Raw genomic sequence first — 13,772 nt, 5'->3', positions numbered from 1 at the left:
TAAACACGGAAGAATATTATACATATTAAAAATGTTTGCAATAAAAATAAAATCATCAGTGTCAATATTGAAACTGTTAATACAGGCCAGATCGATGTATATAATTAGCGTATTCCCATCGAGGTAATATTGTAAAATGGACAAACACACGGTGCTTCACACTGTACATTATAATACTAGTCGACTATGTATAGTAAATAATTATAATATAATGGAATTCGTTTTATAAGATGTATAATTCCACCTTTATACACTCATACACAAATAAAAAATTGTCCGATAATAATATTTATACACACTATACTATTATTGTTTGTGGGTATTTCTTATAATTAATAATTTACAGTTAGTCGTTTAATTTGTTTCGAACCATTCAGTTTATATTGTTGTCTCCGAATTTCAGAATAATTTTACATGTGAACAATACAGAAGTCTCGAATAATTATTATGATTTATAAAAAAAATTCTAAAATGTTACTTTTAATATATTATTATATTTGGTTTTCCGTACTATGTATTTCAAACGCTTGGAGCGAAATCACATCTCATTCCAACAACAACAGTAAGTATTTGTGATTAAATTATAAGTTATAACACTATATAATATGCATTTTGAAATGTACAACTTAATGATACAAAAATGTTTTTAATGCTACTAAATTATGATACAAACAATTAAAAAGATATTCATTTTAATACATTTTAAATTCCATAGGTACCTACCAATTTATTATGCACATAATTATACCTATAAAGATTATATTATATTATATTATATTTTAACTAAATTTACTTAATAGTCGGGACTTTATATATTTTAAATTCTTCATCATTTTTATAAAGCTCTATTTATTTATTAGAAATTGAGTCTATATTATAGTTTATAATCGTACTGTTTATTTTTTGATTTAATATTAGGCGAATTTTTTATCACCGTAATAATGTTTTTCTGTATTTATACATCACGTTTATTTTAGTTGTCTACGCTCATTACCTATTATAAAGTTATATATTTTTTGAAATTATTTGTTCTTACATAATAAGATATTTGTATGTCATTTCTAAACAACATTTTTGATAAGCAAAATTTCGATTTTGGAACTAGTCAAGTTAAGAAAATTTTTAAGAACTTAATCATAATTATTAGTTATGAATTGCTTAAATTATCTACTCGTTCGGAACTCAATATTTATGTTTAAAATATTGTACTTCAGTTGAAAAATGTATGTTGTCATTCAAAAAAGTAATAAAACATTTAAAATTTGAAAAAATATAATATTTTTTTGAAAAATTGTGCGTTTCAATGACATCGAATTATGTGAATAAATAATATCTTCTAAAAAAATAAAACTTTTTGAGGTAATGAGTATGTATATACTGTATATATCCTTAAATTAATCATTTTGTTTAGGTAAGTCAGCTTTCCACAAATATTAATACTATTTTAGCAAGTACGGTTTTAAATTTGTGTCTTTCAAACTATTACTGTATTTGTGAATCATAATTTTCACTTTATCGAAAAACTTAACATTCGAATAAGCCTATTTAAAAACCTAGAAAAACATTCTAAAACATTAATATATAATTTGACTAGGTAATTATATAAAGGTTTTACTTCTCGAGAAGCTTGAGAGCTCTAAAAATTATAAACATTTAATGTCTAGTTAGAAATAATTACGTAGATATATGTATAAAAAAATAATATTAGAATTTTACTATTTATCATTCACACATTTAATTGTTATTTCAGCCATTCATAAAGATTATGACGTTACTACAATTTACAGAATGATGAATGCGTTTACCAGACCCATTAAAAGTGGTATGTTAACAATAATAATTATTAAAAATGTGTAAATTTAAATTCAAAACAGAAGTAATGGTAATATTAATTTGTAAATATTTATATTTTTGTTTAATTCTGTCACGAGTGACAATTATGAATATTTTTCTTTTGCTTTAATGCTCATTGTTCTTATTATTAGATATAGAATATTTTAATTGTACCTAGATTATGATTTATAATTGTTTTTAAAAAGATTAATTGAGCAATGTGAAGATTCAAAAGTCAATCGCACTCAAGACGTTTACATATTTTGTTGTGCCCATATAATGTTTTTTTCGCTTAATCTTGATATTAGAAATACCGTGAAATGTTCTATTTTAGCTATTGGATATGAGAAAATCTGTGATCCTTAAATCCTCATCTCATTCAATAATATTACTATAGTACTTATTAAGTTTGTGATTTGGCTTATTTTAAAGAGTATTAGATAGGCATTTTTTTTTAAAGTTTTGGCATGTCTTATTATTCTAATTTTGTTGTGTGAGTAAACCATTATTAGAGTGGGCTTTTTACGCCCCCCGCTACCAGAACCCTTGTTGTCTACTATTTATTTGGTAAATTAATGTAACGTTAATTAATAATTATTGTACACAAGAACATAATATGATAATAGTACCTAATAAATGTTATAGAATATTTAATATTATACATAATTGCAGACGCAATTGTATCGCGCACAAACAATTTTTAAATGTTTCCAACATGAAATTGTACTTAGTTTTTTGTGGTGTTAAATGTTTTTATATGGTTTTAATATTTAAAATAATTCTCAGGAATACATAATAAGGTGTATTATTTTACTGTAGATTGATTAATTGGTCAATATGGGCCCCCACACGAACTTGTTCATTGGGGCCCATAATCTACTTGAAGAATAAATAAAAATAAAATAAAACATCAATAAACGAAATTTTCTCATAAAATATTTATGCTTAGATAATATAAAACCCTTAATAATATAATATGTTCTTAAATTAATAAGTTCCGTGTTTATGTGTGTATGTGATGGGCGAGGTGTTAGGGTGTTGTCCCTTCCCACAGGGAATTTATTATATTCTTATCTTTTTTCTTGAACTTATTCCTATACGAAAAAAAAAATATAAACATTTTATGATAAAAAAAATTATTACATATTACTTTTATTGCCTTTTTTATATTATACTACCTAACTATAGGTACTTTCCACCGAACTATCTCATAGATAATAAATTGTGTAATCTTATTATCACCGATGTATTTAGCTTTTTTTTTATTAATCTGCTGTAAATTATATTTGCTTTGGATTTCACTTTTATTACTTCGCTATTGTTACTTCGCGATTTTAGTTTTCACTTTTTATATTTTTTATTGTTTCGTCATTATAAATTTCGCTATTTTCGACGTACCTATTTAATCACGATTTAGCTAAAGTAATTGTGACATTCATAAGACTGTTTCAGAGTGGTATTTTTGACAGTATATTCAATCTCATTAGTATAGGTACACATTAATGATTTTACTTGAGCATAGTATTTGTGTGATCAACTATTCAACTGTGTACCTTATTATAATAATTGCAATCATTAATTTATTTTTAGTTTAGCATTTTATAGAGACTCATTTTTTATGATTTTATACTTACACACATCCTCAACACCCTCCACACCGCAAATCAAATTTATACTTAAATATTTCACAATGGGTACCTACTCTATATAAGCTTTCCATTACGATCGTTTTAGTTAATTTAAAATTGTTTGAAATCTATGATTGTTTTGTTACTAATATATTATGTTACATATTACTATGATTCTATATTTCTACATTAGTTGGATTCAAGGACCCTGATTTCTATAAGATATATTCAAAAAATAGCTATTCGATTGAAATACATTCAAGAACAAATGCAGTCGGATTACCAATTACCGCAGAAGTAAATTCTTCACAAAAGACATTGTCAAGTCAGTCAATTTCACTAATTAATAAGTCAGTGTTCTTCAAATGTGGATTATCTCAGAATGATAGTCGTATAAAGGTTGATTATGTCCCTAAATCTTGGCTAGTAAAATCTATTCCATTAACTGGTGTAAATGGTAAGATAATATTGAAAATATATTTCACATTTTTAATTCTTATAACTTTATATAAATACCTGTCAAACTTTTATAAGTTACAAAATATTTTTACTACGATTTTTAATAAAACATGGTATTTATTATTATAGAACTGTCAATGAATGGCTGTAATAATGAACACTACTCTCACGAAGGTAATTTTGATATGTATATTTAAGTCAGTAGATATATTTAGTCAGAATAATACAGCATTGGTAGTGAATGTTATATAGGTATATAAAAAAATTATTCCAAAAATTAACAATATTTTGATATCCACTGAACATTATCGAACTTGACTAATATGTTTGTTAAAAAAAAAAATGGAAACTGTGGTATAATAAAATTATATTTACTTTAGAAAATATGTAATTTAACTATTTATTTTTATTTTTGATATTAAGTAGTTATGTACCTGGTACTTACATGTGATACAATCTATTATCGCAAAATTGTTTCTTCTATTAACGTTCACTATATACTATTATAATCAAATGACATTTTAACTAGTACAATATTTTTAGTTTATAATTATACTTAGTACCTAATTACGATTAATAGAAAAAAAATGTGTAAACATAAATTATATAGGTACTACTGCATTGAGTATGTACTGGTGCACTATCTTTATAAAACTCAGTACCTACCTACCTATAAAGTTAGATTATAGTTTTAGGGTTTTTGAATTTCATAGAATAAATATAATCACAGTGAATTACAACAACATTGGTAAATTTATTACTATCAATAATTAATAATAACGGCTGTTTTATAAATTCTAATTTATAGGCATATTATGTTTTCTAAGACACACGTGACGATATACGTGTATTATATAATTTTTAAATCTTAGTTTTCAGCAATAATAACTGCTATTTAAATTCATAATGTCAACTCTAAAAAAGGATATTGCATTTATATTTCAAAAACTACATATTATTAATATTCATTTTTTATTTTTAGATGAATATCAATGTGTCAATGTTTCCGAATACAGATATGAAATTGACACTATACCTGTACATAAAAATAATGATTTTAATACAATATTTTCTATAATTTGGACATCCGACCATGGCCGAGCGGGTGTATCAATCACATACATACACACACCGTCGTCCAAAATGGATATCTTCTTGAATATAGCCTATGCAAATGGTACATTAATAAATTTTACCAAACTATTAAAATTTGTGAGTTTATTATCATACATTTAACTGTTTTATATTACTTAAGTAATTAATTATATAAAAATCTATTCTAAATACAGGAAGATGTTAAGACAATAACATTTAATGATATTGGTTTCATGAAAAATCAACAATATATGTTCACGTTAAAAATGAAAATGAATAATGATTATTACAGCCGAGGACGCTATAATTATGTTTATAGTGGATTTTGGTTTGGACTCATACGGATTGCTGAATCTTCAAATTATGGTAGGTACTCATTTATTATGTTATAACTTATAAGCTATAAATAAAATTAGAAATATTAAGTATCATTTGTAGATAAAAGTAAAATAATATAGTACATGTTGGCTATTATTTTGTCATTGTTTTGTGCGGACTTGCAGGGTAGCCGCAAGTACCTAACTATATTGTACTATCAATTATCACGAAAGGGAATAGGTATAAGAGTATGGCACTTTTACAAATATTATTCAAAATTTTTCAATTGTTTTGAAATTATGGAACAGTACCATTTTTTAATGTATTACACTATTATTTATTGTATTGTTGTGATTGAATTTAATACAAAAATTCATGGGAATTAAAAACGAACCATACTGATATAAAATTACGTCTAAAAATGTACTAATTAATAATTATTTTTATATTTACTAGAGGTCAAAAGTTTAGAAGTTAATGACCTTAAAGTATAAACACTTTAAAAATTAAAATTTGATTTAAAAAATGTTCAAAAGTGAATGTAAAAATGTCCTAAACTGGTCAATTATTAGTTACCATGGATTTATAGAATTTTAAATTCAGTTCCATTTATTAATTTAGTACTATATAGCACAGTCTTATAAAGTTAGTTCAGAAAAATGGGTTTTGAAAATTTTTTCTGTGGGTAGTGACTTGTGTTGTGACTTTATACAAAGACTTTGAATGTGTTCAATATTTATTTTATATTTACTTAAAATGTAATCGCTGTTTTATTATAAGTCTTTATATGTGTATCGAATATTATTATAATATGTTTATGATTGGTTTATATTAAAATATTGTCATAAGCTCCTTTATTCAATTAATGTAACATCAATATTTTCCAATTGTACTATTACGATTGCAATACATAGATATTATAAAAAAATGTATTATCTGCACAATAGCATTATTACTTATTATAGTAGGTAAGTGCTTATAAAATCTCACACCTGAACTAACTTTATAATTTTCATTGTTGTTCTATAGATGAAGAAGATGTTCGAGTAGTGTATGATTTTGAAGACAAAACAAAGCCATTCAACGTACTTGGAAACTATAAAAGTAGGTACCACCTATATACACAAATCATATAAAAAAAACCTTATTATTTTCTAGTATTACGTGAGACTATTGATATAGGAAATAAAGGTACCATGAAAATTTTAGTTCAATCATTTATAATCAATGTACTATTAGATAGTATTCAACACAATAGTAGATATACATTTTCCTAGATAAATATTGAATTATTATTAGTTATAACTTTCTATTGTCAATTGGAAATTGGTGTCAAAAGTCTTAAGAAAAATGTGTACAACATAGTAAATTGTACGCTCAGCAGATCACGTTTAGCTCTGCTGGTTAAAAATTTGAGTGAACTGACCTCTTATAAAATTTAAAAATAAGATTATTATTTAGGCAATCTCGTAGGATTTTTATTATATTTTATTTTTAAAGCCAGTTATGAGTATTTTAAGATGTACAAACAATTTAAAATTTTAAAATACTCGTAACTCACTTTAAAATAAAAAGCTTATGAGATTGCTTAGATAATTTATAATCTTACCTATACATTTTATAAGAGGTCAATTCAATCTAATTTTTAAGCTAACGGAGCTAAACGTGATCGGCTAAGCGTAAAATTTGTGATGTTACGCACTTGTAAGATGGAGACAACACATGCAAGTGCCATGTCCTCTTAAGAAGTTCTTCAATCCCATAAGTATAAATTATAATTATTTTCTTAAAGATTATATTAAAATAAGCAATCTATCTACGTATTATAGATAATAATTAATAACAAATGTTGAAGAGCGGTCTACTTAATAAAAAAATTCCGAATACATTGTATTTGCCACGATATTTTACTGCATATAGATATATGCAGTAAAATATAATTGTGAGAAATTAATCACACAGGTAATAAAATAAAATATTACTGTAAACATTATGAACTGTTTAAAATAATTATTAATTGTATAATTTACTAATTTGTACCTATCTTCAGTTCATAGTAAGTGTTATTATTACCTAATTATATAATATTGTGTAATCACAACAGTGTAAATATTATTCGAAGATAAAAAATGTAAACAGTATGTATACTATGTAGTCATACGTAGACGGTAATTAAATAATTAATCACCGGTTAATGTATAATCTCTGTGAATAAATATGACTTGAATCTCTTAAGTTAGCAGTTATATAACTTAAAATACTTATAAGTTATAACACATCAGTTGTATGGTGTGTTATACACACAACTTATATATTATCAGGCTTGATACATTTTTTTCATCTAGCCCCCTACTCCCCCCCTTTTAATTTATAGATCCGCGCCTGTAGGTTGTAAGTTTTACCTTTAAGTTATAAAGTATAATATATTATTTATTGTTATAATATATAGCATATAATGCAATCAAGAGTATGACACAGAAATCGGAATGTTTAAATGGCGGATACAATGTACCTCCAATGAACAATTGTACTTGCCCTCCTGGATTTATTGGAAAACTATGTGAAACAGGTAATTTACTACTATAGTATTCGTAACATATGATATATTGATATCCGCATTGCGATATTATCAATATCAGCTTAACTTTAGAATTAAATAATATAGTTCTTGAGTGAGTAGGTATACTCTGGATAAAAATATTAAACATCAAATTATAACTTACATTACACGTAGGTAGGTACTTGTCACTTAATTAATACATAGGTACAGAATTCAAATTTAATTGTTTTAGTGTCCGAATTGACGTAAATAACACACTTGTATTTCAGCATGTGGACCAAATTCTTACGGATTCGATTGTAAAGGCGTCTGTTCTATGCATTCAGCAGAAATGTGTCGTGGTATGTACATGTGTACGAAATTCGGATGTACTTGTCCGACGGGTTTCACAGGTCCGTTATGTAATAGAGGTAAGCAAATTAAATAAATAAATAAATAAATTATATCTTTGGAATGGTATAGCATAAAAATGTTATTTTTTTTGACTTCATAAATATAATATTATAACACTATGCCCTATAGGTACATAACTGCAGTTTAAATTTTTTTAAATTTTTTTTTAGAATGTGAAACAGGTAAATTTGGTGCCGATTGCAATCAATATTGCTCGTCGAATTGTTACGATAGAAAGTGTGATCGATACACAGGTCTTTGTTTACATGGGTGCTCACCACAATATGTACTACCACATTGTTTACAAAGTAAGACAAAAAAAAGCTCATATTACTGAAAATCATGACATGATTAGATCGTAATACAATATTCTATTATTTCTATTATATATAATTGGATTTTAATTAAAAAGTTTATTCTGCACTTCATAGTAGGTATTCATAGCCTACAAAATTGAAATATTAATTATTGGTTGGTATAGTACCTAGCAATACTATGTCATTAAAATAAGTTAAATTTCCCTACTCTGCATACTGTATGCTACATAAAACATAAAACAGTATATAAAAAATATATAATGTGATCTGTAAATTAATGCTTATACAATTATATCGTCAATCATCATAGAACATATTATATATTATATTAAACTAAAAATGTAAAAAAGGAAATTATCATAGGTCATATTATTGTAATTTATACTTAAAGTGATCAATTATCAATTAAAGATACTAAAGAGTTTAAAAATAGCGATTAAAAAATTATGACTAAATAAATATATTTTAATGTTTAGAATATCCATACCTCATGAATCCACCTAAACTTCTATCAAGCGAATACGAGTCAATAGAAATAGAATGCGATTTTCAATCTTCTAATGTAATGGGCGAAGATCAAAATATTAAGTTGAAATATTATCAAATAGTTTATAAGGTAAGATATTTTGACATAACCTTTATTATAACTTATAAGTATTTATTTAATTTTAGTAAACTTTATTGACTACCATACAATAATATTTAATATTTAATTTAATGCACATACAAATCATACGTATATACATGATACTAATATATAAAATGTATTATTATAAATTATAATATTGAACCAACCGATTAAAAGGCGATAAGTTTATATATTATAAATAACTATATAGATAATAAAATAATAATATATTACTTATTTTATGGTAAATTAACCTGTTAAACACTTAAAATTGCTTTACATTGGCCATTTGGTTCTTAAGATCATAATATTTTTATTTTTCTTAATACATTTATAGATTCTTTAAATACGATAGTTCATTATATTTTTCAAAATAGTATTATACGCACTCTATACACATTTCTTGTATCTACATTCTTGTTAAAATGGTGAAGTATATGTGTAAATGACATTATTTATTATTTATAAACGACAAGTATTTAATTTAAGGGGGTCGATCTTATTATCGTAAAATTATTTCTCTACTTTTCCGGGTTCTAAATTTATTAAACTGCTTAAAATAAATATGAATAGACTAAAAATATTAAGTAAATAGCTATGGTTAACATCTATGGTTCATAATGAAAGAGCTAGTTTTGGACGGCTTGTTTACAACAGCCCGGTTAATGGTATTGCCTACATTTTCCATAAAAATCGGGCGTAATTATTTATCAAATTCCTGCAAGGTGATCTATTAGATTATATTATTATGATAATTAATATTATAATGATGTGTTCTATGATCAATGTTTCTAGGCGATAAAAGAAGATCAATTTATTAACTCTGATGTCAAACCCATTATTGAAAATAGTAATGAAACCAAAGAAATTATAAGTGGTTTAGAACCGGACACCGTATATTTAGTTGGAATTCTGTTAATAACAGATGATGGCAATTTTAATGACCAAGATATAGTATACGGTAATTTTAAGACGTCGTGCATACGTAAGTATTGTTAATAAAACATTTAATTAAAAACAAGAAAATATTCATCAGTGCAAGTTATTGTAATATCCATAATATTATGTAAGTTATTACAATTTTATATTTTAGCACCAAACATTGATGATTTTAATATAACACTTGTAAGAGGAATAAAAAGCATCAACGTATCATGGAACAAAGTAAGAGGAAAAATGCAGTTATTATTAATTAACAATTTACCATCAAATAAAATATTTAATATTATACTTGATATTTTTCGTATAAAAACAATAAGGAGATACAAATTTCTAATGGTTTTATAATTACTAATCACTATAGATAACTACTTCTATTAACCAGTTTGAATGCAATATTGTTGAATATTTATTGGTGTTGTCGTACAATCAGTCACAGAACCAAGTATCTGGTGTACAGAAAATAAGATCAAATTCAGTTAGTGGTCACTATATCTACGACCTTATACCTGGCTATCAGTATAACATACAATTAATTCTAAATACAACTCAAGGACAATTATTTCCATCGCCTATTTATTCAGAAGCTCCGCTTCCAGGTATATTTTTTGTTTTATATACATTATAATAAATATTTATATAGGTAACCACGTAATTATATAGACTATAAATGTGTGTCAATTAATAACTATTATGTTATACTTGATGAAGGAATTGAATTCAAAGTTAAGGATATTTCCACAATCAATGAAAACAGAAAGATCAAAGTATCCTGGAAATTAGGATATATGTATGAACGTTACAATGTTGCGGTAAAACCAGTAATAAATGAACCTGCAGTCACGTGTACTTTACGATACAAAGTAATTTATTTATTATTTCTTAAGTTATATAATACGCTTTCTTAAATAATCGAATCATAAACTCGTAATTCAAATGACAACTTAACCTAATATAATAGGTAATATATTTTTTTATATATTTTTTGTATTACCTATAGTTATGATAAAAAATTTAAACCAGTTATTTAGGAGGTGGGTATAGGCTTATTATACATTATTAAGATAATATAACAAAGAAAAATGTACGATATTGTTTAGATCAACCGAATTCTCAGTTGTACTTTGCAAGAATTAGAAAACAGTTGGACGTCCGTTATAGTTTCCAATCAAACTAGCTACGAAATATCAGACGTAGTACCTAATTCGCAATACTTAATACAAGTTCTTACCGGTGACGACAGTCAAATGATTTACACATTAACGCCAACGTCAAGTAAGAATTACTTGAAAGTTAAAATTAAGTACTCGTGCAAAATTATTTTGAAATTATTTCTATGTTTATTAAATTATTACACTTAGAACCAAACGTAGCTCCGGCTATTGATCCCGAGAACCCGCTGTACATAACAAATAGTTCCGTGTTCGTTCAATGGAAATTTGATTTTATTAACTGCTCTAGACTGAATGGATTCTTTTCAAAATACTTCGTGGAATTAAAGGTATAAATATATAACACCTGCTTACAATCTATAGAGTTTATTATTATGTAAATTACATGATTTTTTTTTTAGGAGAAGAGTAATAATAATTTACAAGTAAAAGAAACTAAACAAAATAATATTTCGTTTGAAGATCTTAAATCAAACACTGCGTATGAATTGAAAGTATTTATCAAAAACCATATTGGGTATAGTCTTGAACATTTTCTATCTATCAATTTTACGACTAGATTTGGGAGTAAGTACTAAATACATTTGATACATAATATATATGTATGAATTTAACATTTCAAGTATCTGAAGTTATTCATTTTTTAGTTATATTATAACAAAATACATTTTGTTAAAAACGAATTGTGTGTAAACAATATTCTGTTTCCTTTTTTTTTTTTGTTTTTCCCAATTATTTTATTAAGTAATCAGAATTGTCCACTTTTGACTCCCCGAAATACCAACTCATGTTATTGTAAAACTATTGAAGTCATCGCTCGACTCACAATCTAAAATAAAATATAAAAATGATTTTTCATTTTATATGTTTACATACGAGTGCGTAATTTAGAATTAAGTATTTATATATTTTTCTAATAGACAACTGCAGGCAATTCGAAATTTTTAATTTTAAAATTGGTATGTCATATTAAACTACTATATCTGTATAAGTAAATTGTTTTAGATTATAATTTCACTAATATACGTTTACTAAACTCTTACATTAATAGTATTAGGACTAGTGGACGATTTAATGGTGTACAAAAAAGCTACGAAGAATAAAGTGGTTGGACTTCGTTGGAACTATCCAGATGATTCAAATTTAGATGGATTTATAATTTCATTTGATGATATCTCATTTATTGGACACGAAAAAAATGTTACTATTGTTCCACCAAGGAAGTGTTCAGCTTGGCCAGAATATTTCTGTCATACATTTTATGATTTGAGTTCTAGTAAAAATATTACGTTTAAAGTAAGAATATTGGACAACAAAATAGAAAAATTCTAATAAATAAATGTATTGCTGTATCTAGTTGTATTATATTTATTTTTGACTACTTGTGTGCTATAGGTTCAGGCCAAGTCAATAGATTATCCAGGAGGTGGTTTATCTTCGTCTATAAATTTCACCAGCATTGATGGGAGTAAGTTAGATTTATGTTCACACGCAAACTATACCGAATTTCCATATAACGCGGTAATATGTCATACTCTGTATTTTACCGTAGTACCCGATCCTCCAAGTAATGTGAAAATTGTCGATATTGGAAAAACATACATTAGTCTTCAGTGGGATATTCCGTGGGTATTCAACAGCGTATTGAAAATGTTCGTAATTAATGTTGAAGAAATATCAAAAGTGGACATGAGCCAGTGTTGTGTTAACATTAAGCCGACAGAAATCCCATTCGATGAAGAATTGCCTTCTTACAACTATACGGTAATAAACTCACTTTTTAAATTAGAATGTTGTTTACAGGTATATAAAGAGCGGTCGCGTTCCATACGCCGTAATTCGCGTAATTAATTATCCTTAACTTACTACCATGTGATTAATTTGGCTATAAAAACAATTTTGAAATTTTTTTTTTATGTGTTAACATCTTAACACGCCCCCTTCCAGAAAATGTATGACTGTAGATATATTTTGTGCAAACGAACGAAAACGTGTTACCGCGTATATAACGAACGCAAGTTGCTAACGGCTAATCTCAAGCAACGACTTGACCCATTTCAATAAAATTTATATATCAATAGTCCCCTTGACACTCAGCAGATATTTTTGGATTATTTTATTCAACCCCTATAATATACTGCTATAGGCTGGCTCACACAAGAATTTTTCGTTTTGCCTCAAGAAAATTCAATTTTTTTTTCGTATATAGAATTGGCGTTACCATTTTATGGTTATAGATTATATTACTATTATAATAATATACTTAATTATTAAATATTGGAAATATGGCATTTTTTTCAATTTTTTCGTACAAAAAGCGTTTAGATGTTTACATATAAAAGTTAGTACTGAATGGCTCACATTTTTTTTTTTACATTATTTCAAGTCGTTAAAAACATAATTTTTATACCTATCTAGGTATTTTTAATA

At 25.8% G+C, this 13,772-nt stretch overlaps 1 protein-coding gene across 1 annotated transcript in view; it reads left to right on the top strand.

Moving 5' to 3' along the window:
- The first annotated feature begins 347 nt into the window (after positions 1-347).
- LOC100161338 overlaps positions 348-13,772 on the top strand; it is a 14,444-nt gene continuing 1,019 nt past the window's right edge. The window contains exons 1-21 of the mRNA XM_029488858.1: positions 348-562; positions 1,751-1,822; positions 3,655-3,918; positions 4,050-4,094; positions 4,903-5,132; positions 5,210-5,381; positions 6,363-6,437; positions 7,783-7,902; positions 8,163-8,303; positions 8,457-8,594; positions 9,080-9,219; positions 10,027-10,216; positions 10,325-10,395; positions 10,535-10,769; positions 10,882-11,033; positions 11,271-11,445; positions 11,532-11,671; positions 11,744-11,909; positions 12,394-12,638; positions 12,738-12,810; positions 12,895-13,106. Of these exons, the coding sequence (XP_029344718.1) occupies positions 448-562; positions 1,751-1,822; positions 3,655-3,918; positions 4,050-4,094; positions 4,903-5,132; positions 5,210-5,381; positions 6,363-6,437; positions 7,783-7,902; positions 8,163-8,303; positions 8,457-8,594; positions 9,080-9,219; positions 10,027-10,216; positions 10,325-10,395; positions 10,535-10,769; positions 10,882-11,033; positions 11,271-11,445; positions 11,532-11,671; positions 11,744-11,909; positions 12,394-12,638; positions 12,738-12,810; positions 12,895-13,106 (3,171 nt within the window). The 5' untranslated portion in view covers positions 348-447. The remainder of the gene's footprint in view (positions 563-1,750; positions 1,823-3,654; positions 3,919-4,049; positions 4,095-4,902; positions 5,133-5,209; positions 5,382-6,362; positions 6,438-7,782; positions 7,903-8,162; positions 8,304-8,456; positions 8,595-9,079; positions 9,220-10,026; positions 10,217-10,324; positions 10,396-10,534; positions 10,770-10,881; positions 11,034-11,270; positions 11,446-11,531; positions 11,672-11,743; positions 11,910-12,393; positions 12,639-12,737; positions 12,811-12,894; positions 13,107-13,772) is intronic.

This window comes from Acyrthosiphon pisum, chromosome X (assembly GCF_005508785.2).
Source record: "Acyrthosiphon pisum isolate AL4f chromosome X, pea_aphid_22Mar2018_4r6ur, whole genome shotgun sequence".
Lineage (NCBI taxonomy): Eukaryota > Metazoa > Arthropoda > Insecta > Hemiptera > Aphididae > Acyrthosiphon > Acyrthosiphon pisum.
Note: the sequence above shows the minus strand (reverse complement) of the source record. Positions and strands in the feature narration are given on the sequence as shown.